At 53.3% G+C, this 27,209-nt stretch overlaps 3 protein-coding genes across 3 annotated transcripts; 2 read left to right on the top strand and 1 right to left on the bottom strand.

Annotated features, from left to right (window-relative positions):
* Positions 1-8,246: 8,246 nt before the first annotated feature.
* Positions 8,247-11,507, top strand: ZDHHC4 (zDHHC palmitoyltransferase 4). The gene is made up of 5 exons (XM_088537752.1): positions 8,247-8,328; positions 9,489-9,667; positions 9,790-9,915; positions 10,132-10,376; positions 11,180-11,507. Exons 1-5 carry the CDS (start codon positions 8,291-8,293, stop codon positions 11,462-11,464), a joined length of 873 nt encoding a protein of 290 aa, XP_088393878.1. The 5' UTR covers positions 8,247-8,290; the 3' UTR covers positions 11,465-11,507.
* A 2,292-nt stretch (positions 11,508-13,799) lies between these two features.
* Positions 13,800-21,374, bottom strand: E4F1 (E4F transcription factor 1). The gene is made up of 14 exons (XM_088537754.1): positions 21,245-21,374; positions 21,074-21,177; positions 20,872-20,995; positions 20,179-20,384; positions 19,847-19,967; positions 19,469-19,621; positions 18,953-19,119; positions 18,205-18,432; positions 17,794-17,899; positions 16,755-16,972; positions 16,210-16,408; positions 15,641-15,801; positions 14,798-14,860; positions 13,800-14,149 (listed from the first exon to the last, which is right to left on the bottom strand). The coding sequence occupies exons 1-14, from the start codon at positions 21,372-21,374 to the stop codon at positions 13,802-13,804; spliced, it is 2,328 nt and encodes a 775-aa protein (XP_088393880.1). The 3' UTR covers positions 13,800-13,801.
* A 716-nt stretch (positions 21,375-22,090) lies between these two features.
* PGP (phosphoglycolate phosphatase) lies at positions 22,091-24,728 on the top strand. Its single transcript, XM_088537751.1, has 2 exons — positions 22,091-22,724; positions 24,180-24,728. The coding sequence occupies exons 1-2, from the start codon at positions 22,091-22,093 to the stop codon at positions 24,503-24,505; spliced, it is 960 nt and encodes a 319-aa protein (XP_088393877.1). The 3' UTR covers positions 24,506-24,728.
* Positions 24,729-27,209: the final 2,481 nt, after the last annotated feature.

Raw genomic sequence — 27,209 nt, 5'->3', positions numbered from 1 at the left:
GAGAGGTCTTTACTGCTTTGTACAAAATTCAGCAGAAATGAAAACACTGTCTAATACCCTATTATAGTCCAAAGAGATGAAAGACACATTTCTAACGTTCACTTTCAGCAGAGGTAATACGGAACAGCTTGCTCAGAGAGGAGTGTGAGGGCAAGCAGGGAACACAGCATTACTGCAGAAAAGTGTGTTAATAACTTGTCTGGTCTGCTATTGCAAACAGCTACTCAATACTGTGTTGTAAGTGGCCCCAAAAAGGTTATATTTATAAAGAAAATACTAAAAGAACCAAACAATATGCTGCAACTGTCATCATAAATGTAAAAAACACTGTCCTTTGTGCAGCAGTTTTGATAAAAATGATGTGTAAGTCATTATTATTCTATAAAGAGAAAACCAAACTGTTGGACTATGTCAACAGGTACAGATGTCAAGGACAGGGAGGCAGAACTTGAGGCTGAGGCCCAGAGGCAAGTTGGGCATAACAAGATGAAACCCATGAGAGCGACGGTATCGAACACCCCCAGGGCGCTGAGCAGAGGTGCTGGGCTCTAGCAAGGGCCCCTCCGTGCAGAGAATCCCAAAGAGCGTCGGCGCTCCGGGCCGGGCACCGCAGCGAGCCGAGGAGCGGGCGGCACCGACCCGCGCGCTGGGAACGGCACCGAGCCGCTTCCGTCTCCCGCTCCGATGGGTGTGCGAGCAGCAAAACACTTACAGAAAGCTGCAGCCATTGCAACGAGCCTAGCAGGGTCCCGGCGGGAGCAGGCTTGTCCCACTACAGGTTTGAAGCTCTCTCTTCCTCCAGCTCCTCGGAAGGGTGAATCTCCCACCCACGCGGATCCCGGCTCCTTGCAGCAGCTTCCCAGCTCCGGCGTCCATGGGGCAGCTTCCCGGCTGCTCCGGGGAGAGCCCAGGGCATCCCCAAGGGAAGGTGCCGCTCCGGCTGCAATCCTCAGGCTGAGGGTTCTCCCCCCATGGCACATAGGGCAGTCGTTATAATGACTTCCCAATCTTCTTACCCAAGAGTTGCACCCTGCCCGGCGCTGTGAACTAGCGGCAGGCACAAGGATAAAAGTCTCTCATTCTGTTCTAATTAGCTTTATTTTCATTGCAAGCCCTACGGACAGACTCGTCACCGTGCCGGTGCTGGCTGAGTCTAGTGCTGACCTGAGGCTGCAGATCTGAGTGGAATTAAGACCTGGAAGGAGGCAAAACAGATTAGGGCTCACGTGGGGAATCCACTGCTGCCCGGGCAAACCTGGAAAGACGGAGGCTCCAAAAGCAGCGGAGCACAGTGCTCCCTTGCAGCTCCATGGCAGGCTGCATGCTCACACTTGCTTGGTCTTTTCACCGGGTGATTTGGGGAGAAAACTGGAGACTTTGGTAGTCTGTCTGCCAAACAATATGAAACATACCGCAGTGATTCTGGGGCCTCGACTAACTTCATGAAAACTGCTCTGTCCGGGAACGTTTGCCATTCGTGCCGTAGGAACCGGAGCCGTGCTCAGAGCAGGAGCTGAGACGGTCCTGTCGGACCCAGACCCCACGTGGGCACAGGCGCCACGTTAAGCTGCTCCTGCTGATTTTCTCCTTTGCATCCTCAGCACTTAGGGATCCCAGGGCTTAGCAAGCTAAGAGGTTTTAGGGTATTACACATCCTGCTGCAGTAGCAGCACAAGAGGGAGTCTGTGACAGGGATATTATTCCATGCCGATATGAACCACACTGCAATCGTCTTCCTTTGGATGTACCAGTGTGGGCTGGACGTGAAACAGCCCCCATGGGAAACTGATCTGGGGCACTTGACATGGGCTTGAATAACGTTTGGGGAAGGGAGCTGCAGGGAACTGTCCAGCCAAGGAGCAGGTGAACACGGCGCCGTGGAGCATTCCTTCCCGTTCGTAAATGTGTCACTGCTGCAGCGCACGGGAAACCCTTCCTCCTGCCGTCCTCTTGCTCTGCTCGGTGTGCCCAGACAGGGTGACACTTTGCTGAACATGAGGGATGGCTTCATGCGATGTCCCTCCTGTCTTAAGAGGTTGTGCCTTGTGTAATATGAGGTCTTCTGTGCGTGGAAGGGGAATGTCTTCTGCCAAAAAGTTGACTCCTGGGGGTTTCAGAGGTGTTATTTTGAATAAACTGTTGTGATGCATGTGCCTGCCATTTGTGATGAGTGTGGCAGTCCTCAGCCATCTCTACTCCAGGGTCTGATTCCCAGGAGGGTTTTATACGTGGCTGATTTTCCTACATGGATTTGCAAGAGGCTTTTGTTTGTTTTCACAGTTGTTCGTAGAGACAATCCTCTGTCTTAGAACACCACTGTCTAACCAGCCTTTTCTCTTGTTCTTTCCCTTTCTCAGGCCTCTTTTCCAGTACTCTTGTGCAGGTTGCCACATTCTCAAATGTGAAGCCAGAAGAAACGGATGTGATTTGTGTTATCGCAAGCACATGGGGCTCTGAAGTCAGAAAGCATTGCAAGCCCCTGCCTAACCCAGCACGCGCTCCCATCAGCAGATTGGGCTTCAGCACGTATTGCATTTGCCCTGGAAAAGGGCAGACACTGCAGGACTGAGATGGATGAGGACTAGAGGCCCAAACGCATACAGAATAATTTGCTACAGTCCTGAACGCCCCTGCAGTGGTTCAGGTGGTTCAAGACCGGATGGGAAGCGAGGGCTGCAGATTTGGATCAGGGCTCACGCGCAGGAGCGGAGGGAGGGGAACGCTGGCCACAGCAAGGCCAGGCCGGTGCCAAAGCGACACGTGTTGGCAGCAGTGCCTGAGGATCCCTGCAGAACCGCTGGCTCCGGTTCCCCCTCCTGCAGGCAGCAAAGTCACCCAAGGTGAAACACAAACGTGGAGCGCAGACGCGCTCCTGCTGCTGCGTGCTGCGGCCGGCATGTTACCGGCGTGCCTCATTAGCCTGGGAAGAATTTCCTGATTAGAGAAGATCTAGGAAACTGGGATAGTTTGTCACTGCTCCTGGTAGGCCTGGGAAGTAGGAGCACCGAGCAAGGAGGACTGGTGTTAGGGACAAAATGAGCAGTGCTGCCCTGCGCAGAGAGCTGCCGCGCGCCAAGGAAAGGGCCGCGATGGCGCCGGCTTCAGCCCGGGACAGCTCCGTCCGCCGGAGCAGCCCGGATCCGCTCGCTGCCCGCGGAACGGCAGTGGCACAGGAACGCACGCTGCTGCGAGGCGGCGGGGAGCCCAAACACACAGAGGAAAACCGGGATGCGGAGGCAGTTCTTAGCGAGGAATGCCTGCCTTTCCCTCTGTTTTTAAGTGACTAAATGCTTTAAGACATTGACAGCAAATTTCAGTCCTTGCAAGAAATTAATTATGGAATTCCAGGCTAAATCTATGGATAAGAAACCCTGTACACCTTCTTCTAGACTTCTGCACCTGACAAAAGTTTTAAGTGATTTTTGTTGCATTTAGATTGCAAGAGTTTGATCTGTCAGAGCCAACCTCCTGTTAAGGAATTTTCTGGCCACTTTGTCCCTGAGCAGGGACTAGAAGGCCCCTTTGAGCAGAGCTCAGAGCAGAGCCAGTGCCAGCGCCTGTTCAGTGGCTCCGTGGTACTCACTGCATTTACTTCTGTTAGTGCCAGCTCTGCCTCCATGCCCCAGGAATATGCTATTTTATTTCCAAACTCCATGGGACATGCTGCAGACAAATAAACTAGAGTTTTGCACAGAGCTTGCACTAAAGCCAGTGGCCCAGCCGAGGGCCCCTTTGCACCTTGCCAGGCTTGCAAAGACGTAGCACGACGTGGCAAACAGCACCGCTCTCGGAGCAGTGTGCAATTTGTGCCTGCTATCAGCAGAGGGGGAAAAGGCTCCTGCCAATGTTACCTGGCAGGGCAAAGCGCCCTGGGCTCTGCGGAGGTGCTCCGGGATAGCGGTGCCCTGGGAATTCAGGCTGCATTTCTCCCTCTCTCGGCTTCTAGCTCAGTGCATCGCTGGTCAGCAGCTCCCTAGGGAAAAGAGGATCCCTTTCCTGAGGGTAACCTCACAGCCGCTCGGCTTCACCAAGCGAATTATCCCACTCTCGGTGCGGAAGCTTCCTGGGAAGGCTTACCTGTCCTGCCCGGGAGCGAGCCAGCAGACTGCGAGCGAGGCGGTTAGCTGACAAAATCATCACAACAGCCTCGAGGCTTTTGGATCGGTTACCCGATGGCAGCAAGCGGCAGAGTTTCTATGGCAAACCCTACCCCGGCGCGGTAACCTAATCGGCCGCATCGGGCGGCGCGGGAGGACGGGCCGTGCTGCCAGGCCACGCGGTTTCAGTTAACAGCCATGGCCGAGAGGACCCCCCGGCACCGCTGCTTTTACAGGTTTTGACCCATTTCTGCCTAGTTCTAGACAGGGTAAATGCACCCCTGTTTTTTACAGCATCAAGGACGTGCTGGTGCTAGAGCTCGTTGCTGGGCAGTGAGTCAATAACCCCCAGAGCCCCTGCAGAAGCCAGGGGGGTTTTGCTTAAGAAACAATTTCATCCAAGGCAACTTATATGACTTTCTTACAGCTTTCCAAAAGCAACACAGATTGCAGTGCCACACAGAGCCCACATGGGACATTTCAGCCTGCTAGATCACGTCCTGCTTGGAAAGCAGGGGACTTTTCCCCATGTCTTTTCCCTCCCACTCATTGCAATGGCCACCTCGACCACAGCAGTTCCCCACACAGCTCTGGGACTCAGCGAAATGATCTGACCTTAGCTTTCACTTCTGTCATTTTAATTTTCCTTTCCTGTGTGGAAGGAGGAAAAGGGCCTGAAACAAATAGCAAAGCTATGGTGTGAAACAGCTGCAGGGGCTGGAGGCTGTTTCCTAGCTCCATCCAGAGACGCTTCCTCGTGTTTTTGTCCTGCAGCGGCTACATCTGATACTCGTGATGCTCTTTAACTAATTCCCTTTGCCTCTCGTGGAGGCCATTCCCTCCCCAGAGCCACCCGGCCTGTCTCGGCACCCCTCACCTACCACTCACCAGCAGGGCTGAACCGGGATTTTCCCAAATGCTTCCCCAAAGAGAGACACTGTCTTTTAACATTTTATTTTTTAACTTCTTAGACAAACCCCTGCAGCAGGACCCAACCCCGGAGGTTCCCCCTTTAGCCGGTTCCCCCCGTGCCTTCTGGTGCATTTGTGCTCCCCAGGACGCGGCTTTAGCCTGGTCTCCACGAGGCCACAGCTAAACCCGCCTGTGCGCCAACCCCGCGGCGCGGGGGAGGTCCCTGTTTGTGCGGGCCTGGGACAGCGGCTTTCCGCCCCGTTTTCCTCCCAGCTGCCCTCCCGGCCCCGGGAGTGCGAGGCGTGCGGAGCGGGGCACACCGAAGCGGCCTGTGCGGGGCCCGGGCCGCCCCACGGCGCGGGGGGCCCAGCGAGGCCTGCGGCCCTGACACGGCGGCCACCACTTCCGGGTGGCTCCCGGTTCCTAGGCAACGCCTTCCCAGGCGATCCCCGAGCGCGAAGGCTGTCGGCGCTCGATTAGCCGGCCTGGGAAGGCGGGGGCGGCGGTGAGCGGCTCCCCGGGGCGCTGTGGGGCGGGGGGGGAACGGGGACGGGGACGGGGACCCCCCCCCCGGGTCCCTGTCACGGGGACACCTCCCCCCCCAGCCCAAGGTCCCCCCACACGGATCCCCCGGTGTCACCCGGCGCGAGCCTCCCTCCTGCCCGCTGTCCCTGCGGCCTGGCCCGTCTCCGGGCCTGGTGGTGTCCTGGGGGTGTCCCCTGTCACGGGTGTCCTGGGGGTGTCCCCCGCCTCGGTGCCCCCCCCGTCATGGGGTGTCCCCCCGCGGCCTTCCAAGGTCTCCGTCGCTTTCCAGAGCGCTCCCCGCGCCCCGGGAACCGCAGCCGTAGGGAATCTCCCCTCGGAATAACCGCCCGGGCCTCGCGCGGGGCGCTGTGCCCGTTGCCGGGCCTCGGGGCGCCCGCGTTTGGGCGCGTTGGTGGCGGTTGGGAGCGTTCCTGAGCCCGCGCTCCACGCAGGAGGACTCGCGGAAGGCGGCAGCGCTCGGGATGGACTTCCTGACCCTCTTCCTGATCTACCTGGGCTTTGTCCTGGCCACGGCCGCCCTCGCCTGCCTGTGCCCCGGGAGGAGGCTGGGCCGCCTGGCTCGGAGCGCCCATGGGGCAGCCCAGGTAAGGAGCGGGACCGGCAGGACAGGCCTTCCCGGGATGCAGGATGGGCCTTCCTGGGATGAAGGACTGGCCCTTCCCGGGATGCAGGATGGGCCTTGCCGAGCCGCAGGATGGGCCCTTCCTAGGCTGTGGGATGGGCCCTTCCCGGGATGCAGGACGGGCCCTTCCCGGACTGCGCTCGCTTCCAGCTTCATTGCACTAAAACCAGCCCAATTAGACTTTTCCTACATAAAAAAATCCCACTACTGTCCATGTTTGGAATGGGGAGAGGCTGCATTTCGCATTCCATCCCCACTGCTCTCAGGGGAACGCTGATTGAGACCAGCAATAGGAAAGTGCTTCCTTTCCCCTGCTGCGAACCTGCCCGAGGTGGCAGTGAAACGCGCTGGCATCCAGCGGCTCGGGGCGTCCTGCTCGTAGCTGCGCCCGCCGGGCTGCCTGCAGTAACCACAGTGTAACAGTTAGGGCAGAATTTCCCATGGTGCTAAAATTACGCTGTAAAAGTGTACTGCTCTAGGCAGGGAAAGGCTCCGGGAATTACGTAAGTTGTGGTAGTATTTATAGTAATATTTAGTTATACAAGTCTCTGTAGACATTTATTTTTGCTATTAGTATTACATTTTCCTTTTTTTATAGGCACTTTAGATCACTGTGTAAAGTGTTCTTACGTTTCTTACTTAAGAGATGTTTGTATGAAATGTGTAATAATTGGCTATTAAAATTCTGCTATGATGTAAAAGTCACTGTCTAGAGAAATATAACTGATCTCATATATGCTTGTATGCATGAACTAGTCGAGGGCAGTCCTAAATAGTTTCTCTATATGGTGTGTTTTAAAATCATTTCTGACTGATTAATGAAGTGGATAAGCCTGGAAGCTTGTTGCAGTTTGATTGCATTATTTAAAGTGTTTATTGTGAACAATACAAAATAAACTTAGACCACAGCTGTTTCTACATCTCTGACGAGTCACCTTCCATCCCACTGACCTGTTCTCTACTCTGCCAGTGATTCACCAGAGCAACATGGATATTCATTAAGTATATTTTTATTGTTCACATCCTCATAGTTGTATAATCATTGCAAGCACAAATCAAATGTAAGAGCCTTTTGCTTTAGTGAAAGGGATGTCTGGAATACTGGGGATGACTGTGTTGTATGCAGGGGAATAGTGGGTGTTTCAGTTTTGGAACGTAATGCTACACTGTGATTAACATACAGTTAAACTGGGATTCAGCAGCTCCATCATGTGTTGCTTTTCCGTCTAGTCGTGACGAACGTGCCTCCTACTGCAGAACCCAACCCCTTTCTACAAAGATCTGTGACTTTAACCGCTGATCTAAGGCACACCACTTGAAAGAAAAATACGTAACGTCCTCCCACAGCTACACAGGCTTTTTGCCTTTTGCTCTTTCACTCTAGTCTGGAAAGCACTGAGCAGATATTTCGTTTACGCATCTCCTAGAAATAGACTCAGCTGCTCCAGTTCTTGCGCGGCTGCTGGAGCGGAGGGTTGCTATAGGGATCGGTCGTCTTCGGGAGAGCAGAGTCAAACAGTTCCACAGTTGCAGACTTCTGCCAAGAGCTTCACGGAGTGCAGACAGGCGCTTTTCATCTTCGTGGTGTCTAGCTGTTTTTGAAATGGCAATTAGACAGACACGGAGCAGCTACCGGGCTGTATAGCATCCAAGCTAGAGGAAAGTGCTGTTTTTTTCTGGAGAATTGCAGGCTTTCTCCCTCAGCTTATCTCCACTTACATCTGTCAGATGTCCTTATTGTAGCTGAGAAATCACTCGGTTCTATCCCCTGCTTAGCCCGTTGCCCAGTCTGTAACCTGATATAAGCTTCTTATAACTTTCACACATTAAGCCAGATAAATTTGTTTGTGCCTGTTGGTCTAACAAGAATGTATTAGCACCTCACTCCCATTTTGAAAATCCCACAAGATGCTTGGCTGTATCCTTAGGAGCTCATATGCCCCTGAGGATGAGTTGCTTCCCCAGTGCTTTAGAATAGTGATATGAGGGATTAGGTGACTTGTATTTTTTCTTTGAATTTTTCATAAGTAAGCAATGGTGTGCAATTCAGATAACACAGTGTTTTTGTTTGCTGCAGGTACTGTCATTTGTAATCCCCACAGAGCTTCAAAGAATGACACAGAAGGTGCTTCACAGGCTCTTCCACACACGGTATTTCACTTTTTTTTTTTAACCTTTTTACATTGTTTTTTGCTAATGTTTCTGGGAGTAAGCTTCTTCCTGCTTCTTCTGTCAAAGCTTTCCTCTCCTCCTGAAATATCCTGTCTTTGTCAGGAGTACCTGCCGGGGAGTACAGATTCCCTTTGAGGTTTGATGCACTTTTTCACTTTGCTGTTCCTCGTTTATATTTGCGAAGTGTTTGAATAGATTTGAATGGGCTTTCAGTCTGCCCTGGGGGCTATGGGAACGCCCTTCCTTTGGGGATGCAGCGGCTCTAGCACCACGTGCAGTTTTGGGGCGCAGCACCCGCAGCTGCTGAATGTTGCTGCAGTTTTGCTGCTGCGGTTCAGACCCTCTCGTGTTAAGTTAGCACAGCCCAAAAGGCAGCGCTGCCAAGGCTGCTGTCGGCAGCAGAGCAGCTGCCTGATGAGGCAGCACAGGCTGCACAAAAATACACAGTGCTGCTTCTTGAAAACTCCTAATATCGGTGCTTATCAGACTGATTACAGTGCAGAGAACTGTGGTGAGTGAGCCCTGCTCCCCCAGGTGTGGATCATCTGAGCCCCTACCTCTTGGCAGGGCTGCTGAAGGCCGTTGTTCAGTGCAGTGCACCCCAGACAGACCCGCATGCCAAACATTCCTGCAGCTTCTCCAGTAGAAGCTACAGTCTGTTTCCAGGTTGGAGTTGTTCACTGTTGCTGACCTCCCACCACCCTTCCTTTTGTAGTGGCTGCTGAAAGGATTATTGTTACTGTTTTTTAACATTACCTTTTAGTGGGATTTTTTTTTCTTGCTTTCAGAGCAGCACAAAGCAAATGTCTTCTGGCAGAATGTTGCATGACCTATTGCTGTGGCATCTTTGGGCAGCATAAAGGGATTACGAGACTTTGCACTTACTGCTCGACGGAAAAAAATTCAAAGAACAAACCAATAATGGAAGTGAATTTAGCTGGAAGAGTTAAAGGGCTGTATGTCGGGAAAAAGGGAGGGAGCAGCAGTTGGCTGGAGAGATTCCTATTAACAGGCAATCCATGCTGAGGTGGAACACCAGCAGAGGTGCTCCCTTGCGTTTGGGAGTCCTTGCTGGTCGCTGTGAAATGCACTTGCCCTGTTACTCTTGTATTAAATACAGTGTCGCCTTCCTGTTACAGAAGCTGTTTGTTTGTCGTCCTGCATCTAGCCCTGCAAGCAGCAGTTTATGGTGAATACACGTGGGAAGTGTTCGGCTACTGCTGGGAGCTGGAGATTCCCATCCCTCTCCTGCTGCTGCCCTTCCTGCTGCTGCCTGCGAACGTGGGCTGCTTCGTGCTCTGCTCTCGGGCCAATCCTGGTGAGCTCGCCCTGGCTGCTCCTTGCACCCATTTGAAAATGGAATCTAAGAAATGTTACAAACGCCAAGTACTTGCTGGATTTTTTTGTGTGTCTCCTGTGACAGTTTTGTTTCTTTCACAGGTAAAATAACAAAATCAAATCACGCGTCATTGATCAAGATTTATGCATATGATGCTGTCTTGTTTCAGAAAGGTATCGTGTGCCCTACATGCAACATGGAGAAACCAGCCAGATCCAAACATTGTGGTAAGAATCTTAATTTCTTGGTTGTAATAGTAACAATACTTTGGAAATTAACTTTCCATGAGCAACTGTAGTTCACACATTTTACCATTATAATAGATAAAACATGACCATATTTCTCTTTTTCTTGGATGACAAACTAATTTATACAGTCTAAAAATGATATGGATTGCCCAAAAGCCAGATAACTGGACTATCTTGTCACTCACTTTCCATCAGGTTTATGCAATATCTGTGTGCATCGTTTTGATCACCACTGTGTGTGGGTCAACAACTGCATAGGTGCCTTCAACACCAAGTATTTCTTCCTCTACCTGTTCACACTGACTGGGATGGCCGCAAGCATCGCACTCATCACAGGAGCATTTCTCCTCCAAGTGGTGCTGCTGTCAAATATGATGCATGGAAGTTACATTGATGAGCAAGGGCAAGAGCAGGCTGTTGACATCCTCTTTCTCGTTCAGGTAAGTAGATGCTCTCTGAGTCCTTAGCCAAATAAAAAGGCTAATCTCAGCATTTTCTTTCAGGAAGCATTTAACTCCAGATGTTTTCAGAGACAGAATGTGGGTAGATTGTGGTTGGTAACTGGTTTATATACTTAAGTTTAGAAAGCTGAGATTGCAGAATACTTAAAAGATGCAGCGTTTTTCTACCAGCACTGCCCCCTGCTCTCCTGTTCTCTGGAGTTTTGTCTCCAGACTGCTTTTACTCAACACATCTGACCCATAAAGAACGGCTTTACATTCCAGTTACCTTCTACTGCAGGAGCATTTGTTAAACACTCTACAGTCCTTGAGATACGCTGGTGAGGATGGCAAAGCAGGACCCAACTGTCGTGGAACTGAGATATTTGAATGTTCTCTCTCCTTATAAACAAATGGTGGCTTTAAGTCACGGTAGCATTTGAGTCACTTGTATTATGACCTCCTCACTCTTTCTGTAACATGGAAACAGGGTGATAAGCAGCAAAATCTCCAGTGTTAAACACAGGTATTCAGAGATACGTACATATAAAAAATACCTCTGCATTGTAGCAAGTTTTGGGAGGGAGTATCTGGAAATCTACTTACATTACTCAAAAGATCTGATGAGGAATGTACCATCACTGCCCTGGATGGAGGATGGGGCTGGGACCTTTTTCCTGGGGCTGCACAGTGACAGATGTCTATGTCCTCTCATTCAGGTGACCTGTCACAGCAGCTCTTACGCCCCCATCTGATTTAGTGCTCCAACTTTTAAACTAAGTTATTATTTTCTTTCTTTGCAGCACCTTTTCTTGACTTTTCCTCGGATTGTCTTCATGCTGGGGTTTGTTGTTATTCTCACTCTCGTGCTGGGAGCATACTGCTGTTTCAATCTATACTTGGCCTTAACCAACCAAACATCCAACGAGTGGTATAAATCGAGAAGAGTTGGGTGTTCTCCCCATGTGACAGCGCAGCCTCAGGACAGGCGAGTTGTCTACAAAAACATTTATTCTAACGGAATCTGGATGAATTTAAAGGAAATCTTTAAGCCTCTTACAGTATTGGGAAAAAAGAAGAGAACATGAAGATACTACTCTTTAAATATGCCTATTTTTATTATTTTTTTTTTTTTACCTTTTTTTTTTCTAAAAAGACTATTTCAGTGGCAAGCTTTGTGGTCACAAAAGATTTTTGTAAAAAACTATTGTATTTCAATTAAGTATTAAAATGGAATAAATTAAAATGGAATAAATGGAATGTGCATTTTATAAAGCTGACTAGTCCTCATGAATCTAGGGTCCTTGCAAATTTGCCTGCAACACTCCCCAGGCTGGTGGTGGCCATGAGCTCCGAGTGTCCTCAGAGGCCGCTGCCACAAGCAGCAAGCTGTGCTGCTAGGCTCAGCTAGCAAACGGGAGACGCTTCTTAAACGCTTTTATTTTTACAGGTAATGCTTGTGAACTGCATGACACGTGCCACTGCATAACAGAGTGAGCTCCTAGGCCATCCTAGGGATAGGGGCGATTCCTGCTGCAGCGCTTCCAGGCCTGGAGCTGGTCCCGCAGGAGGAAAGGGGCAATGTTTCCTGCACAGGTTTGTCAGCCACTCACATCTCGTTTCCCCTGCAGGACAACAGCTCACAGCTGACTGCCATATTCTGATTGCAGAAGGGCAGCTGTTTAAAATACTTAATCCCACGGTTTTGGGGAGATCTCTGACATTAAGATCAGTCTTCTGTTTCCTTGTTAGAGGAGGGACTTACAGTGAATTTGCTGGTATGGAGCAAGAGGTTTCCAGCTTACTGAAGTGAATCTTTTTCTGTGTCTACGCTAATAAGGGAAGAGCTAACAAAGAAAAGAAGAAATATTTCATCTTTTTGTGAGTACCCTTACTTTTTGCAAATGATTAAGCCATTACTGTTAGCAAGGTTTGGAATAAGTTACAAGTGTTTAACTGAAGGAACATGATTACTGAGAGAAATCTTAGCCTGTGGAATCTATGTTGTTCTACTTCAAATTCAAACTAGAATAGAACATGTTGATTTCAGAAAGGAATACAGTAGATCTGCTAAATCTTTTTAACACCCATATTCAGCTCTTCCAAAATAAGATTCCATTTCAGCTTTGTAAAGCCATTAGAATGGTAGACTTTGGACAATTTCAGCATCCTGAGAAGTAACTGTAGAGATAAATAATCCTGGCAGGTTACAAACTTAATCCTTCTGGCATTCCTCATCTTCATTCAGTTGTTTAGCCTCTGTTCTTGCTAAGAAATGCAGCCACTTCTCAGGTGTCTGTGTTTTGGCAGTTTTGCTGTAGCAGAAACCAAGGCTTTTTCCTAGTGCTGCCTGCTTGCAAGCACTGGATGGGCCCCTTTAAAAGGGAAAAGGTAACACAGCCCTCCTGTCCTGCGCTGTCATTGCCAGTGACCTCCAAAAAACACCTCCCCCTGTGCCTCAAGAAAACCATCCACCTTGAGGGTGGAGGACAAGGAAGTGATGGCTGTGCAGGAGACCTGCTGAAACCCCTCTCGTTTCCACTACAGATGGCTATAAAGTTCTCTGGAGTGTAGAAAGTTGTGGTGGTTTTGTGAAAACCTGCATGTGGTTGACTTGCCCGCTAATTAAACTAGAATGATTCTCTGGGTCATACTCAGACAGTAGAAAATAGAAAAATATAAGAACTTTAAATAACTTTATTTTTATAAATGCATTTATTTACATGCCAAATCTGTACAATATACAATTAAAAATCTGTATATGATTAAAAAAAATTCATGTACAGTATGGCTTTACACACCACCAGGCTAGCTCTCAGAGCAGCCTGCTTGGTATTGCAAGGGTACAATGATGCAATCTTTGTAAACCAGTACATAAGGCTAGCTGGCCAAAAAACAAACAAACAAACAAAAGACAGAAATCTGCAGTACCATGCCTTGGGAGGACTGAAGTAGTGAGGTTAGAGGCAGGAAAGGCTTCAGGTGTCGGTGAACTCGCACCAGAAGTCCTTAGGTTTGGTTTTCCTGTTTCAGTGCATATGATTAAGCTAGTGTAGTCTCTCGGGAGACACAACATCCTTGTTTCACTTTCTGAATTCTTTTGAACACCAGAGCACTGCTGTCCTGGGCTCAGGGCAAGCGCTTTGCGAAGGACAGTCCTTTATCGGAGGCAGCCGTACAAAACCCCGAGTCAGGCTGGCAAATGTGACTTAGCAGTCCCTTCCCCAGCATAACCATGCACACGCAGCTACTGTTACTCCCCTTTTAAACAGAAAGCATTTCTGGGCCTCACCATGCTGTGGAGCCACGTGGCTATGGAGCATCCACTCCCTTGCTCTGTGAAAAAGTGTAAGGTCCAACTGAGGACTGATCAAATTCCCCAAAAATGGAAAAACTGTCCTGGTGGGCAGGGCTGGCGCTGCTCGTCAGACGATCACAGTCTGCACCTCCACCTCCCCCTCCTGCGAGGCGATCACAAACTCCCCCGCATGCTCCATTATTTCGATGTCCTCGGACGCCACCATTGTCACTGTGGCTTCCTGCGCCTCGATGCCCCCCTCGGTGGTGAGCACGGCCCCCTCGCCGATGGCAGACGCCAGCGTCATCGCCACCTGCTCCGTGAGGCTCTCGGGGGTGGCGATGGTGATGGTGTCCGCGGCGTCCGGGCTCACGGCCGCGTCCTCTGCCACGGTAACGTTCTGCACGATGATCTGGTGGCCGGAGTTGGCTTGATTTACTATTTGTTGCACAACCTTCATAATGTGGCTGTCAACCTGTGCTCAGAGAAAAGAGGCCGCATTATTTCACTACTTGTTGCAACACATTAAATATACAGAAAATTATCATAGGTATAAAGAGTTATGATGACAAATAGTGCAGTAAAAAAAGCAGCACTGAATTCCAGTGAATTAACTGAAGCCCTTGTTATCACCCCAAGACAGTCCTAGAACGCGTTGTACCTTGTGTCACTTAAGGTGTTTTGTCAGGAGGGTGTTTCTTCCACCAAGTCAAGCTTTGTTCCATAGTGGCATCATGACAGTGCACACCCAGACATGCAAACTTGATGAACCGGAGTTAGGAAACAGCCCCACTCTGGTTCTGCAACAACTGTGCTGATTTCTCTAGAGAATCGTGGCACAAGGTTCTGCTACCTGGCAAGTAGCCTCCTGTGCATTAGCCACCACTGCTGAGAGGAAATGGGGCCACAGCTCGGGTAAAACCCCAGGTGGCCAGATTGTTTTTACAGAGACAGGTTTGCAAAACTACAGTTGTAGTTCAAGTTGTAGGTCAAGTTGTAGGACAGTTGTAGGTCAAGTAGTTACCTGAGGCTGGGTTTACTTAGCATGACTTTCAGACAGTAAAAGCAATTCATTTCATCTATAGAGAGGTCCCCAAAAGAGTAGTCTACGTGTCTGCTTTACCTCGTGTCTTGTTCCCTCTATTATTTCAGCAGCTTCACTGGTCTCCATGTCTTCAGTAGCAGTCTTGAAATACAAAATAGGATTCCTTTTTAGATTATAAAACATCTTTTACTTCCAAGATATAAGGCAAGTAAGATCTTCTACAAAAGTCTTCCTTTTTCCCCCATTATACAGTAACTTCTCTAAAGACAATTCCCTGCAAATCCTGTCATCAGCATCTACTTAAATATAATGCAGAGCGCTCACAATGCAGAGAACGTCCTCTCTCAGCAAAACCTTGCCAGCTGGCAGATTCTGCTCCTACTGCTAGCAGCCACCCTGTTCCCTAGGGCAGTACTAAAGGACTCAGCAAATGCCCTGCGTTACATCCTGCACGGATAGGAGCTGGCCCTGTGGCACAGGGAGGGCAAGAGGGAGATGCACCATTCAGCTGCTGCTGGCAGCCACAGCCTGTTATAAACAACTGAGTTTATTTTGTCCACAATAAGCTAAATAGCATCAGGAGAAGAGGCTAGGTGGAAGTTGAAGCAAATGTCTGAGGGAAGAAAATCAGGAATAGTCTGAAGTTTGCAGTGTCTGAACCTTCTGGTTAATTGTATCGATCTTCCCTGCACTGTTTTTCCTGCGTATGTGACATGCAGGACTTCAGGAGGGACAGGAAGGATGCTCCAGGTGGCCTCTCTCTGAGCAAAATTACTCCTGCCTTTTTCCTGGGATCACACAGGAAGGGATAGCACTGGTTAGATCCCGTTTTACCTTCTCCCAGAAGCCCAGATGAGGAGTGTGCAAACCTGTGCAGCTTTTAATTAACAAGACACCACAACTGTCTGCCCTGCTGCTTACCTCGATGATGTACTCCTGAGTGTCTGCCACCACTGATGAGAACTCCACCAGAACTGTATGAGGATCTTCAGAAATGACTGTTGCAGCTAAGTTGTCAGCTGACTGACTCTCCTCAGGCACCATCACTTCTTTAACCTCCTTCAAAGCAAGCAGGCAGCCACCTGAATGGTATTCCCAAAATGCCAGAAAAACAAGATTTTTTTTTTTTTGAACCAAACCAGATACTAGGAGTACCTGTCAAATACTGTGCAGCACTAATGAGATGCCTTTATCAGAATGACACTGTCATACGACCAGCAGTTAGCCGAGTCTCTAACCCTACTAACACAGGCCAAATAATGGCCTGGAAGAGGCCCATGCGGCACCCGGCAAAGCAGTGAGCCTCAAGCAGAGCACCCATATGGGGCAATTTCAATAAATACTCGACTAAACAAAGGTAAACAAAGAGCATGGATGACGGTCACTAGACCTTTTCCAAGCATGTGACACCCCCCTAAGAAATCCTGATGATTCAGTCCGAATCAGATTATGCAGCCCAACATAAAAGCCCACACGCCGCCGCATCCCACCTTTGGTCTTGAGGTGCCTGTTGAGCGTGCCGTGCTCGGCGAAGCCCCGGCCGCACTTGTAGCACTTGAAGGGCTTCTCGCCCGTGTGGTGGCGGATGTGGCGCACCAGCGAGCCCTTCTCGCGGAAGCCGCGGCTGCAGTACTGGCACACGTAGGGCTTGTCCTCCAGGTGCGTGCGGTAGTGAACCTGCTGCGCGTTCTGCACAGAGACAAGCAACACGAGCAGCTAAAGGCAACCGAAAACTCAAGCAATGTTTTAGCCTCCAGGTAACTGCAGCTTTGAGGACTCCTCCTAATCTACAACGTGATAAAGATGTGTTTGCTTATTTCTATGTACTTTCTATAGAGAGGAACAGTTTCAAATGTAAAGATTTATTAGTATTCTTCCTCTTTTCCTCGCTAAAACAAAAACACTTTCTGGAGCTTCTGCCCTTATCAAAGGCATGTAAACTGGTTCATTTATTTTTTCACCAGCACAGCCTGCTACCGTCTGGCAGCCCTGGAAAGGCAAAGGCCAAGGGGAGGCTGGCAGGGCAGGGACGCACCTTGGTCTTGTAGCGCTTGCCACACTTGGGGCAGGGGTAGGGCCGCTCGTCGGAGTGCACCCTGTGGTGCCCCTTGACGTGAGCAATGGTCTTGTAGAGCTTGCCACACTCCCCACAGCGGAAACGCCACTCGTTCACGTGCACTTCTTGATGCTTTTTTAGCAGATAGCCTTTTGTGAACTCTTTGCCACACTTCTCACATTTAAAAGGCTTGTTATCTAGAGAGAGAGAGAGAGAGAGAGAGAGAAAATACAGCGTATGGTTGATGCAGAACAGACAGTGGTATCAAAGCAAGAAGATTCTGCCGTTGTTGCACCCAAGTGGCACCATTCAGCATCAGAGGAACTGAAATACCTTGTCACTAGGCAGTAAGAAACCAAAGTAATACATTTTATAATTTTACCCATCGGTAGCAGCAGCTGAGGTCAGATAGATCAGGCTAATGAAAATGGTGCTATTATTCACTGCAGGTCTTACAGGAATCAAAGCTTGTCTGAAGCCCACTCCTGGTGTTGCTGTCTGTAAAGATCACAGCTAACTGATGGCTGAAGAGGTCATAGAGGCTCCTCTCTCAATACAAGCAGAAGGCAGGGAAAACGCTGGTCCCTTTGCCAAATGCATTGCCCTCTTATGCACAGGGCTATATAGTATGTGCCAGGAGAACAAAATTCTCGTAGGATCCTAACGTGGAGGAGGAAGGAAGTGATGTGCATTTTCAGTTGTGAGCATGTGGCCTTTGCCCCATTCCAAAATGAAATCACCTCAAATATGGTTCCTTAGCACCTGTCAAAGAGCTGTTTCAGCCTGTATTCCCTTTATATTTTTCTTCCCTAAGGAAAGAAAAATAGCTGAAGCTTCCCTCCAGCTCAACGCGAGTCAATGCTCTGACCTTTTCGGTATTTGTGTGTTAAGCACCCACAGAATGAGCACGGCTGCAGTGCTCCCAGTGAAGGCACGCTGAGGCCATGGAGGCTGTCCTGCATCGCAGAGCACAGGAGGAGGGACACGTTTGGACAGCGGCGCGTGCACCCAACCTCACCTAAGTGTCCCTTGATGTGCGTTTCCAGGGATGTAGCTTCACTGAAGACTTCACTGCAGTGAGGGCAGCTGTAACTTTTGCATCCGTTTGTTCTTTCTGTGTCTGTCTATTGGGGAAAGAAAAAGTACAACGTGTTTTTTGTGCTGTTGCGCTCCTAGCCACATTGACATTAAGTATACAGCCTTAGACAAGAAAGCAATCTATGTTATCAAATAGGAGGGAGCAATAACACCACACTTGCAGCGTGTTGGAAAACATGGCTGTGAAAATCCCCTCATCCTTGGCACAGGCAGAGGGAGAGATGTGCTGGGGAGAAGGTGCAGGGTGATCAGACTAAGGCAACTCGTCACAACCACGTGCAGACACAGAACAAAACAGTTAACCAAGCTGCAAAGCGAAGTGCAAACGTACAGACTGTGGTTGCTGTGTTTCCACACACTGCTCCCCACACGGCTCCTCATCTGCTTCCATCGCTTCGTTTTCTAGTTCTTCCGCAGCAGCCCCAGCAGGTTCCTCTGGCTTCTGCACGTCTTCCATAGCGACCCTCTCGATGACGATCCCGGAATTCCTCATGGCCTGCCGCAGCAGATTCTCACTGTTCACGTCCCCCTCGCACGGCTGCTCCTCAGGAGGTGTCGGCTGAAAAAATAAACAGTCTAGTGGTAAGGATGGCAAATTCAAACCCAAGCTTCCTGTTACGACAGTGATTATTACCAAGATGATCAATGCTGTGATACAGGGTAAGAGGAATGAGGGAATAAGCTTGGACTGGAGAGGAAGACAAAGTAAATCTATAGTCTGAAAACACAGAGCCCAAGGGAGAAGTCTTTGCTCCTACTGTAGAGCCTTGTACAAGGGCATGGTCAAACAAAAAAACAGCCTTTAAACTTAAACATCATCCAGTATGTACGTGGTGGGAACCTCTACGGATCCCCCCTGCATCATGTACACACTGCTAAGTATCAGCAGCAGCAGACTGCCAGGAACAGGCAGAGCCAGCAGTTTGCTGCCTAAGTTTTCTGATGAGAAAGGAATCTATTTAACCATTTATTTCCAGCACACTTTTATTATAGCTACATAAAAAGTACTGCCTATGAAGTAATTCAAAGATGCGTTTGTGTAAAACGCATGAAGGGTCTTCGGGACAAACGACACTCACCTCTTGGTCCAGAGCTTTTGCATCAACAACAGGGAGTTCCTGCATTTGGACGTGAACTTCGTGGAGAACGTTGCCTTTTGCATCTGTCACTAGGTGAATCACAGGCGGGGACTCCAGGGATTCACTCGCAATGGATGAAACCGTGTCTGTGTTTGAACTACAGGATCCTTTAAGAAAAGCAGCAGAATGAATCATTTGGCCTAATTCCAACCCGTCAGCAATTTGCTGCACCCTATGAAAATGTGTCTTGGAATAGGAGCATGGCAGAATGCTTGCTCTGCTTCCACAGAGCACTGCTCTAAACAGGGACATGTTTTATTTTCTGAACAGGCTTCATATTATCCAAAAACAACAACAGGTCAGTTGCCTGGCATGACCATCTTTGTACCAGATTTTCAAACATTCCTCAATATTGTAGCAAGATTTTTTCTTTAAACAAGAAACAATTTATAGCTCTAGCACAGCAACACCCTTGCTTTTATCAGGCACAAGGCACGGATTTAGAGCATCACTGACCTGCTGGCAAATCATCCTTGTTGACCACTATTTCTTTGTTCACGTTGAAGCGAATTTTTTCTGTACAAGGTGTCAGGGATTTCAGATGCCGAGTCAAAGCTCCCGATTCCCTGAAGCTTTTCCCACATTTCTTGCATTTGTAAGGTCGTTCATCTGGAAAGGGCAGGAATCAGAATGGGAATCGTGGCAAACGAACCGCGGCGGGCGCTGGTTCCATCCCGTGTGCTTCCAGAGGAACACGGTCCAGCCTTCCGGAACGAGCCCGCTGTGCCACCCCCCGCCACGGGGCCGATGTCCCCAGCCCGCGGCAGAGGGACGGTCGCTCCGCACGAGCCACACGCCGGCAACAGGGAGCTCTCGGCTCGGGGGCTGCCTTACCGGTGTGACGCCGGTGGTGCCGAATCAGAGACCCTTTTGTCCTAAAGGAGGTTCCACAGAGTTTACACTCGTAGTCCTTCCTGCTGCTGTGAGTGATCATGTGAGCTTTGAGGATGCTGGCCTGGGGGAAGAGTCTATTTTAAAACACGTTGCAAACAGTTAAGGAGCTTGCATTCAGCTGTAAAGCAGAAACACCCATTTTGAACCCAAAATGTCGCTTCTGCAAGCAGAGCGTGCAGTAAAGCACACACCTTTCACCAGGTGTGAGACACCTCAATGCCCAGCCAGCCTAACCAACTTGCTAACCGCAGCACAGGAGAAGCTGCACTTACTGTTTTGAACGTTTTCTGGCACAGTTCGCATACATATCGCCCGTCCTTGTTAACGAGAAGCTTGACCTTTATCAGTTCTGTGGAAAGATCCTGCTCCTGATCATCAGGATTCCCTGGATCTTCGGCGACTTCCCCATCAGCGCTGCCATTTGGGTTTTCAAAAACATGGTCTCCTGCAACGATGACTTCTTTTATGTGCCCACTATCTAGGGGAAGGACATGGAGACAGTTATGTTCTTTACAGAGGAGAAGCTTTGCAGAGCTGGAGCAACTTATTGTTGCAGGACTGTGCAAGCTAGGAAGGAGAAACGGGCACTTCAGAAGTGCAGCACAGCTGTTTAGTTTTCAGTATTGTGTTAAAACTGATGTTCACAGAATCCCAGAATGGCTGAGGCTGGAAGGGCCCTCTGGAGATGCTCCAGTCCAACCCCCTGCTCCAGCAGGGACACCCAGCGCACGGGGCACCTCTCTGGGCAGCCTGTGCCAGGGCTCTGGCACCCTCACAGCAAAGAGGTTCCTCCTCACGTGGAGGTGGAGCTGCCTCTGTTTGAGTTCATACCCGTTACCCCTTGTCCCGCCTAAGCCGTGCTGCGTGTGGGCTAGGCCAGGCGGCAGAGGTGGCCCGGGGACGCTCTCCTGCCGCCCCGGCACCGCCGGGAGCACGGGGGGACACGGCCCCGGCACGACGCTCACCCACGAGCGCCGCCGCCTCCCCGATCTCCCCCGCTATGGAGGACGCCTCGACCACGATGTGGGCGACGGTGATGGCCTCCTCGACGGCAGGAACCACCTGTGGAGCGAGACGGGCCTTGATAGCCTCGGAGCCCCGGGCGGCCCCGCGCGCCGCCCCCGCGCGCCCCGTCACCTGCGGCGGCCGGCGGTGGCGCGCGGCGGCGTCGGGGAGGCGCCGGCAGCTCTTCTGCACCTTGTGCTGCACGAACTCCTCGAGCGAGGCGAACTCGGCCCGGCAGCGCCCGCACTGGTGCACGTCGTGCTCGTCTGCAACGAGAGCGCCGCCGTGAGCGGCGGCCGCGGCCCCGCCGGCCCCCCCGCAGCGCGCCGGTACCTTCCTCCACGAGCGGCGCCGGGGGGGGGCTGGGGGCGGCGGCGGCGGCGCCGGGCCCCGCGCCCGCCCCCCCGCCCGCGCCTGCCGTAAGCGCCGCCGGCGCCGCGCCCCGGCCCACTGCGGCCTCCATGTCGCAACGAGACGCGCCGCCAAAGATGGCGGCTTTACGGCCGTGTCGTCATAACAACGGGCAGCCAGCGCGCGCGCGCGCGCGCGGGCCGCGGTGCACCGCCCGTCAGCGGCCCGGCGGGAAACGGCGCCCCGGCGCGGGGGTTCCGCGCGCGGCGCGGGGAGCCCCTCGAGGCGCCGCGGCGCGAACATCCTTCCCCACCCCCCCCCAGAAAAAAAAAAGTTGAAAAATACAAAAAAGTTGAAAAATGCAAAAAAAAAGTCACCCCGGGTGACCTTCGCAGCGGGCGGAGCTGCCGGCTCCACAGGATGAGCGACGCGCCGCTGACCAATGGGAACCCCGGGGGGACGGGCTTGCGAGGAGGCTGCCCAATGGGGAGAGCCGGTCGCGTCCCGCCTCCTCCTCCTCCTCGCGGCGCGGCGGCCAGTGGGCGGAGCGACGGGCGGGGGCGGCAGCGAATGGGCGGGGCGATGGGCGGGCGCGGCATCCAATGGGCGGCGCAGTGAGCACGCGTGACAGCCAATGGGCGGTGCGGCGGGCGCGCGCGCGCGGCAGCCAATGGGCGGCGCGCCGGGCGTGCTGGGCAACCAATGGGCGGCGCCCCGGGCGCGCGCGGTAACCAATGGGCGGCGCGCCGGGCGCGCATGGTAACCAATGGGCAGCGCGCCGGGTGTGCTGGGCAACCAATGGGCGGCGCGGCGGGCGCGCGGGCAGCCATGGCGGCGGCGGCGGCGGGCGGCCATGTCGCGGCGCGGCGCTGCCGGCGGCTGGACGCGGAGGCGGCGCGCGCGGCGCTGCGCGGGGCCGACGCGCTGCTCTTCGACTGCGACGGCGTCCTGTGGCGCGGCGAGGCGGCCGTGCCGGGCGCCCCCGCCGCGCTGGGCGGGCTGGCGGCGGCCGGGAAGCTGCTGTGCTACGTGACCAACAACAGCAGCCGCACGCGCGGCGCCTACGCGGACAAGCTGCGGCGCTTGGGCTTCCCGCCCGCCGAGCCGCGCCACGTCTTCGCCTCGGCCTACTGCGCCGCGCGCTACCTGCGCCGCGAGCTGCCGCCCGGCGCCGCCGCCTACGTGCTGGGCAGCGCGGCGCTGAGCGCCGAGCTGGAGGCGGCCGGGGTGCCGCACGTGGGGCCCGGCCCCGCCGCGCTGCCCGGGCCCGTGCCCGCCGACTGGGCGCGCGCGCCGCTGGAGCCCGCCGTGCGCGCCGTGCTCGTGGCCTTCGACGAGCACTTCAGCTACGCCAAGCTGTGCCAGGCGCTGCGCTACCTGCAGCGCGGCGGCGCCGACTGCCTGCTCGTGGGCACCAACCGCGACCACCGGCTGCCGCTCGAGGGCGGCGCCGCCATTCCCGGTGCGCGGGGCGGGGGGGCCCGGCGGGGCGGGCGGGAGGCCCCAAACCTGGCCCGGTAGCTGCAGGCCCTGCCCCAGCGCGGGGGAAGCGGCCCCGGCCTGCCCCAGCTCGGGTGGCTGCGTTCTGTCGGGGCTGCGTGTTTCTGTGTGCTCGGGTCGGGTCTGTGCCCTTCCTCGTGCGCTCGGGTCGGGTCTGTGCCCTTCCTCGTGTGTTCCTGTGTGCTCGGATTGGGTCTGTACCCTTCTTTGTGCACTTAAATAGGGTCTGTGCCCTTCCTCGTGTGCTCGGATTGTGTCCGTGCCCTTCTTCGTGCACTTGAATAGGGTCTGTGCCCTTCCTCGTGTGCTCCTGTGTGCTTGGATAGGGTCTGTGCCCTTCCTCGTGCGCTCGGGTCGGGTCTGTGCCCTTCCTCCTGTGCTCCTGTGTGCTCGGATTGGGTCTGTACCCTTCTTCGTGCACTTGAATGGGGTCTGTGCCCTTCCTCGTGTGCTCCTGTGTGCTTGGATAGGGTCTGTGCCCTTCCTCGTGTGCTTGGAATGGGTCTGTGCCCTTCCTCGTGTGCTTTGTGCGCTTGATTTGGATCTATTCCATTCCCTGTGTGCTTGGGTCGCGTTCGTGCCCTTTCTGGCATGCGGCTGTGCACTCCCGCATGCCCGGATTGGGTTTATGCCCTTCCTGGCATGCTCCTGCATGCATGCTGCTGTGTGCTTCCCTTGGCTTTATGCCCTTCTTCCTGTGCTCCTGCGTGCTTGGGTTCTGTTCGTGCCCTTTCTTGCTTGCTGCTGCATACTCCTGTGTCTTGGGCTGGCTTTGTGCCCTTCCTCCTGTGCTCCTGCACCCTTGGGCTGGGTTTATGCCCTTCCTCCTGCGCTCTTGCACCCTTGGGCTGGGTTTATGCCCTTCCTCCTGTGCTCCTGCACCCTTGGGCTGGGTTTATGCCCTTCCTCCTGCGCTCTTGCACCCTTGGGCTGGGTTTATGCCCTTCCTCCTGTGCTCCTGCACCCTTGGCCTGGGTTTATGCCCTTCCTCCTGCGCTCTTGCACCCTTGGCCTGGGTTTATGCCCTTCCTCCTGCGCTCTTGCACCCTTGGCCTGGGTTTATGCCCTTCCTCCTGCGCTCTTGCACCCTTGGCCTGGGTTTATGCCCTTCCTCCTGTGCTCTTGCACCCTTGGCCTGGGTTTATGCCCTTCCTCCTGTGCTCCTGCACCCTTGGGCTGGGTTAATGACCTTCCTCCTGCGCTCCTGCACCCTTGGGCCGGGTTTGCGCCCTTCCTCCTGTGCTCCTGCACCCTTGGGCCGGGTTTACACCCTTCCTCGCGTGCTGCTAGCAAGGTCCTTCCTCTTCCAGCACGGAGGGATGCCTCCCCGTCCCTGCAGACCACATTCCCGACGCCGTTCCCGTGCCCTGCGCGGGTGCCACCATCCCGCTGAGCCCTCCCCTCTCCCCTCGTGCAGGGACCGGCTGCCTGGTGAAGGCCGTGGAGACGGCGGCGGAGCGCGAGGCGTTCATCGTGGGCAAGCCCAACCGCTACATGTTCGACTGCGTGGTGAGCGAGTTCAACATCGACCCCGCGCGCACCATCATGGTGGGAGACCGCCTGGACACCGACATCCTCATGGGCAACAGCTGCGGCCTCACCACGCTGCTCACGCTCACGGGGGTCACCACGCTGGAGGACGTGAAGGGTCACCTGGAGAGCGGCTGTCCCGACAGGCAGCGCCTGGTCCCCGACTACTACGTCGATAGTATAGCCGACCTCCTGCCAGCGCTGCAGGATTAAAATAGCAGAGCCCTCACGCGGCGCCCCGAGGAGGGCCCTCGTTAATCACCCTGTGACGGTAGCGTGCTCAGCATACCTCCAGCCACTGGCAGCCCTTAGCTTTTTAGCCTTTTGCTCTCTTCTCTGTATGATCTTTTTGTTTGTTTGTTTACATCTTGGTCTTCTAAAATGCACTTTGGAACGCTGAGGGCATCACGGTGTCGCTCAACTCTCCTGAGGTGGAGGCTTCCATTATGGTACCTGTATCTAAATATGAGGCTAGAGGTGGTTGTCGTCTAGACCGAGTCGAGGAGGGCAGGGCAGAGTGACCCGCGACAGGAGCGCAGCCGCTTGCGCCGTGTCCCCTCGTGGGCAGGCTGTAGCTCAGCCCCGTTTATCCAGGACAACACCGCGCGAGCGGCTGTGCGTGGCCGTGCTCGCCCTGCCCGGAGCAACTGGAATTTGCCCTCACGTTGGTTTTTCAGACTGGGTCCCACTCCAGCAGTGCAGCCCACTGCAAGTGCGGCCTCGGGTCAGAAAAACTGAAATCTCTCCCCTTTATTTGACCGTTAAAAACTGCATGTATGATGCAGCTTAGGATGACTGCACATGCAAAGTGCAAATGGTTTCTTCTCTATACTGTGTTTGTCCAAGTATTGGATGCATATGTAAAGTACAGGTACCTGCAGGAACTATCCTGATCCTAAATATATATCAGAATATATTTAAAATATAAGCTTAAGTATAATATAATATATCTTGTTTCCTGGAAGAGAGGGTAAGAGGAATGTACTTCACTGATCACTCTAGATGTAATTTTTGTAAGCTTTTGCATTTGGTAATGCAGAAAGCATGTAGCCACATAGGACTATCCTGCACTAATACTGCTTCCCAGAAATAACTGGATCGATGAGACATGAAGTTAGCTCTGAACTACCTTGTGCTTCCCTGCTGCCCCAGCATCGAGGCGCCGGCTCCGCTCGGCTCTTCCCAGAGCACAGGAGCAGGGCCGAGCGCGCGGCGGGCGCCGCGTCCCGCGCTGCGTGTGCGGATGAGCACGGGGCCGGGCTGCAGCCGCAGGTAGGAAGGGGTGTCTGCTCAGGTGATGGTTTTGTTCTCAGTCACAATCTGCTGCCTGGACTGAAGGCCACAGTCTGATGTTTTTGTATCACAGAAATAAGTAGACATATTAATTATGCAAATACTATGTTACTGCGTAGATGCCGCTCCTGGCATTTACGTTTAAACACTGAACTTCCTTCTGCTCCTGGTGTTCAGCTGAGTAGCTCTAGTCGTGCGTTCGTGCCGTTTCCTTCCACTCGAGCACTAGGAGTAAGTCAACTTGCCAGCTTGTACAGCAATAACCGTGCGGTTCGTGATGTCTTCAGTGTTACTGGAACACTATCTGCATCTTTAAAAGACTGCTCGTTTGTGCAAGGGAGCACAAATAAAACCTTTCCTGTCGTGTCCGCACCTAGAAGACTTACAGAAGTCACAGAGAAATGCTCGTGGGGTAGAAATTGTCCTTCCCTCAGTAATGTAGAAGTAGGTGTAGTGGCTTTGCCGCGTTAGGGCCCACCCAGCAGTGACTCTGATTCGCTTCCTCGTGTTGCTGCCTACGTGTCCCCGTAGCAGACACGAGGGAGGTGACACTGTGTCCCTGCTGCGCGCCGTGACCTCCGCTTGCCGCCACGGAACGCGTCGCTCGTGCTTCGCGATCCTCTGTATTGGCCACCCAGGGCTTTCTGGCCCTCTCCTGGAGTTCCCATTAAACTTACCAAGCTGCTTCCCCCTTGCGTTTGCTTGTCCTGCTGTGTCTGTCCACACCTGGGTGGCCCTGGGCCTTGTTGCGGTGGCAGGAGCTGCTGGTGGCTCCTGTTTTTACCGTCATCACTCCTGATACACAATCCTACTCCAACGAAGGGGTTTGTTTCCCAGGGCTGGGCGCTGCTCTCGGGGGCTGCTCCGTGCGCGTGGCCGCCTGCCCTTCCAAGCCCGTTGCATCCAGGCCGCCGCGGGATCGGGGGCCGCTCCGTGGCCGCTCCGGCTCCGCAGAGGCGGCTCTGCCCGTCGGGCGCTTTCGACACTTCCCTTGCTCAGCGCGGTGGCGTTGGGACACGCTGCGGTCTCGCTGCGTCCCTGCTGTTAAGCAGCACAGTGCTGACTGCCCGGGTGTGCAGTCGCTTCCCCGTTCAGCAGCTGGATCCACGGCACACGGATGTGCTGAGCCCCCGCAGGCTGGACGCCCGTCCTGCGGAAGCAGCTGCTGGAACAAGGTGCTTGTTTTCCCCTTGAACAGGTTGTTGCTGGCTCAGCTGTGCGAGAGGCCGCGCGGGGAGGGAAGGGGGTGCTGGCGCTCGGGCAAGGGGAGCTCCAGTTGGATCAGCCTTGGGCTTGTTTGGAAAACGCCCAAGCGCTCCGTCTTTCCTGGACGGACAGTGCGAAGGAATTGTGTCCGTCCCCGCGTCGCCGCCGCGGGGCAGCCTGGGAACGGAGCGATCCCGGGATGAGCAGGGTCGTTCCGACCGCCCGGGAGACGCGTGTGGTTGGAAACCTGCTGCTGCCCGTGCGGCCCTGCCGTCCCGGAGCCACCAACGCGGGGCTCGGGTGACACCGAGTGTGTCCCTGGGCGCCCCGCTCGGCTCCGACGGCACCGAGCCCTCCTTGAAGCGCAGCCGTGGCGGCCGGCAAGGGCAGGCGGCCGCTCCTCCCCGGTCACCCTATC

This window comes from Tinamus guttatus, unplaced genomic scaffold (genome assembly GCF_059628265.1).
Source record: "Tinamus guttatus ecotype Peru unplaced genomic scaffold, ASM5962826v1 Tinamus_guttatus_pri_ptg000861l, whole genome shotgun sequence".
Taxonomy (NCBI): Eukaryota; Metazoa; Chordata; class Aves; order Tinamiformes; family Tinamidae; genus Tinamus; species Tinamus guttatus.
The sequence above is the reverse complement of the archived record's forward strand: the minus strand, read 5'-3'. Positions and strand labels throughout refer to the sequence as shown.